Source organism: Cynocephalus volans, chromosome X (genome assembly GCF_027409185.1).
Source record: "Cynocephalus volans isolate mCynVol1 chromosome X, mCynVol1.pri, whole genome shotgun sequence".
In the NCBI taxonomy this organism is placed as follows: Eukaryota; Metazoa; Chordata; class Mammalia; order Dermoptera; family Cynocephalidae; genus Cynocephalus; species Cynocephalus volans.
In genome coordinates this window covers 74,888,417-74,891,031 of record NC_084478.1, presented here as the reverse complement: position 1 = coordinate 74,891,031, position 2,615 = coordinate 74,888,417, and the positions used below count along the sequence as shown (strand labels likewise).

The 2,615-nt window shown below is 43.4% G+C and overlaps 2 protein-coding genes across 2 annotated transcripts; both read left to right on the top strand.

The window, feature by feature from the left end:
- The first annotated feature begins 458 nt into the window (after positions 1 to 458).
- On the top strand, positions 459 to 735 carry LOC134367492 (small integral membrane protein 10-like protein 2A). Its single transcript, XM_063084239.1, has one exon. It carries the CDS (start codon positions 459 to 461, stop codon positions 663 to 665), a length of 207 nt encoding a protein of 68 aa, XP_062940309.1. The 3' UTR covers positions 666 to 735.
- On the top strand, positions 629 to 1,579 carry LOC134367491 (protein FAM220A-like). The gene has a single exon (XM_063084238.1). The coding sequence runs from the start codon at positions 726 to 728 to the stop codon at positions 1,458 to 1,460; it is 735 nt and encodes a 244-aa protein (XP_062940308.1). The 5' UTR covers positions 629 to 725; the 3' UTR covers positions 1,461 to 1,579.
- Positions 1,580 to 2,615: the final 1,036 nt, after the last annotated feature.

Below are 2,615 nucleotides of genomic sequence, written 5' to 3'. Positions count from 1 at the left end.
TATTTATTTATTTTTTAAATGTGTAGTAGCTTGAGTTCCCTGTATATTCAGGATGCTAATCCCTTGTCAGATGTATAGTTGGCAAATATTTTCTCCCACTCTGTATGTTGTCATTTCACTCTGTTGATCACTTCCTTTGTTGTGCAGAATCTTTTTAGTTTTATATAATCCCATTTATTTATTCTTTCTTTTGTTGCTTATGCATTTGGGCTCTTGTTCATAAAGTCTTTGCCCGAGGCCGCGCGGCCGGGCTGGGACCAGGCGGCGGCTGGCAGAGGCGCTAGCTCGAGCTTGACGCGAGGACTCTGCTCCCCCGAGGCCCGCCCGCCCGCCGGCCTCGCCGCCACCTCCCTCGCTCCCTGAGCGCGCCGAGCGCTGGCCAGAGGCCAGAGCGGAGGCCCGGGGCGACGCGGGGCGGAGAGGGCGGGCGGGCGGGCAGTGAGAGCGCCGGTCTCTATATGGCGGCGGCTCTGTCGGGCCTGGCTGTCCAGCTCTCGCGCTCGGCTGCCGCCCGCTCCTATGGGGTCTTCTGCAAGGGGCTGACCCGCACGCTGCTCATCTTCTCCGACCTAGCCTGGAGGCTGCGCATCAACTTCCCCTACCTCTACATCGTGGCTTCCATGATGCTGAACGTGCGCTTGCAGGTTCATATTGAGATCCATTGAAGGTCCTCCCCTGACTGGCAAAGGTGTGACCTCAGGCTCCTTACATCAAAGACACAAAGCATGAGGGAAGGGAGAGGGGCTCTTGGCACCTGCCTGGCAAAAGTGAAGGATGGCAGAGGAGAAGACTTGGACACATTATCCTGTAGCCTTAAGAAAAGAACACAGAAGGGGAGCCCTTGTTCAGCTGATAAACCTTCCTGGATGAATAAGCCTGTGAATGATGTAAATGGAGATTCACACAATGAGGTGCTATCATTGGAAACGAAAGATGATCTGAATGAGGCTGACCTCTTGCTTCACAATGGCAGCAAAGTGCGCCCATATTTGAAAGAATCAATAAGAAGAAATTCAGCTTCAGCAGCCACTCTGAGCAAAGCTGTGGGTCTGTTCTCTGCTCCTGCAGAAGAGCATTTTGCTGGGGTGCCCTTCAGTGTCGGGGAAGCTCTAAAGAGGGACTGTCTGGGAAGAGGGCCCAAGGCCTCAGACAGCCACAGAGGACAGCGCCCTGAAGGAGAACCTTGGGTGTTAGGACTGCCATATCACCAGAAACTGTTGGAAATGGGGATTTTAAAGGATGGACCACTAAGTCCTTTTCTTGAGGGGCGAGGCTCTGAGTTGGAACTGTCTTGCCTGCATTCTGTCCTGTTTACAATGCTGCACACACATCCTGAAGTACTCCTGAATGATGAGACCAAATGTGTTTCCCTTGACTGGTTAAAGCCCATGTTTTCAGAGCAAAGAACAGAATACAAGAAAATGCTTTCAAGTATAAAAAGTACCTCAAATGGTCTGTAGATAAAACTGGGGTTACTGGTTCTATGACCTTTTAAATTAGCAAATCTGTTATGCCATAGTTAAGGTACAAGCAGAATAATAAAAATAGATTAATTTTTAAAATTATCTTAGAATAATTTCTTTCACATTAAATCTAGATGCAAGTCCCAATTTCCAATGCAGCTGCTAAGTCTCTGCTTTGGTTTGTATGACCAGACAAATTTAAGTTGAGTTTAAACTCAGAAAAAACTGGTTGATGTGGAAGGAAATTTTTGAGCATGTTTTAAATTGTGCTTGAAAGACATTCAGAATTGGGAAACCTTTTTAGGAGAATACTGATATATCCTGTATAAATATCCAATTAGAATGTAACGATTTAACATGAAGTTCAATACCCATTTTAAAGGGCTACTGTCCCAGATACTGTCTGTCTCTTCAGCTTGTCTCTGATCACCTAATGGAAGTGAATATTTGTAAAGTCAACCCTGCTGTACTTTTATGAAGCCTTGCTGAGTTTACGGAGAACTGTTGCCATTTCTGCATTTTGTAGAATAATTTTGGTGTGCAGCAAAATTTGTTTTCTCACACCCCTTTCCTTCCACTTGAGATGTGATTTAGATGGAGGCCCTATGGTGAAAGTTGCAATATTAAACTTACCTTTAGAATAATCCTTTCTCAAACTAGGAACACTAGTAGTGTTACCTTAAATAAAAACGAACTTGAGACTATTTGAGGTAGCTCAGTTACAAAGAAGCAATTCAAGTATTTCCCTTATAAAATCTCCCAGGTCTAGGAATTGTTTCTTTTACACCAAGATTTTTCGGAGGTAACTCCTTTTTATTGTTTGTTGATAACTTTAATAAAGATAAAGGTCATTTAAGAGTAAGTTTTTAAGGACTCCCAAAGTGAGACTTAAAATAGCCGTTTTGGGGGATTATTGATTGTATATATCAGTTTATATTGTGTGCTAAATTACTATGCCATGTGCTATTTTAGTGCTTTGGGAAAATGAATAATCTGTTCTTTAGCATAATAAACATGTCTTATTTTTAAAAAAAAAAAAAAAAAAAACATAAAGTCTTTGCCCAACCCTAGTTCCTGAAGTGTTTCCCCTATATTCTCCCTTAGCAGTGTTAAATTTTCAGATCTCACACTTAAGTCTTTAATCCATTTTGA

Excerpts from the sequence above, each read along its gene's own strand:
- LOC134367491 (XM_063084238.1), top strand. The coding sequence starts at position 726 with ATGAGGGAAGGGAGAGGGGCTCTTGGCACCTGCCTGGCAAAAGTGAAG.
- LOC134367492 (XM_063084239.1), top strand. The coding sequence starts at position 459 with ATGGCGGCGGCTCTGTCGGGCCTGGCTGTCCAGCTCTCGCGCTCGGCT.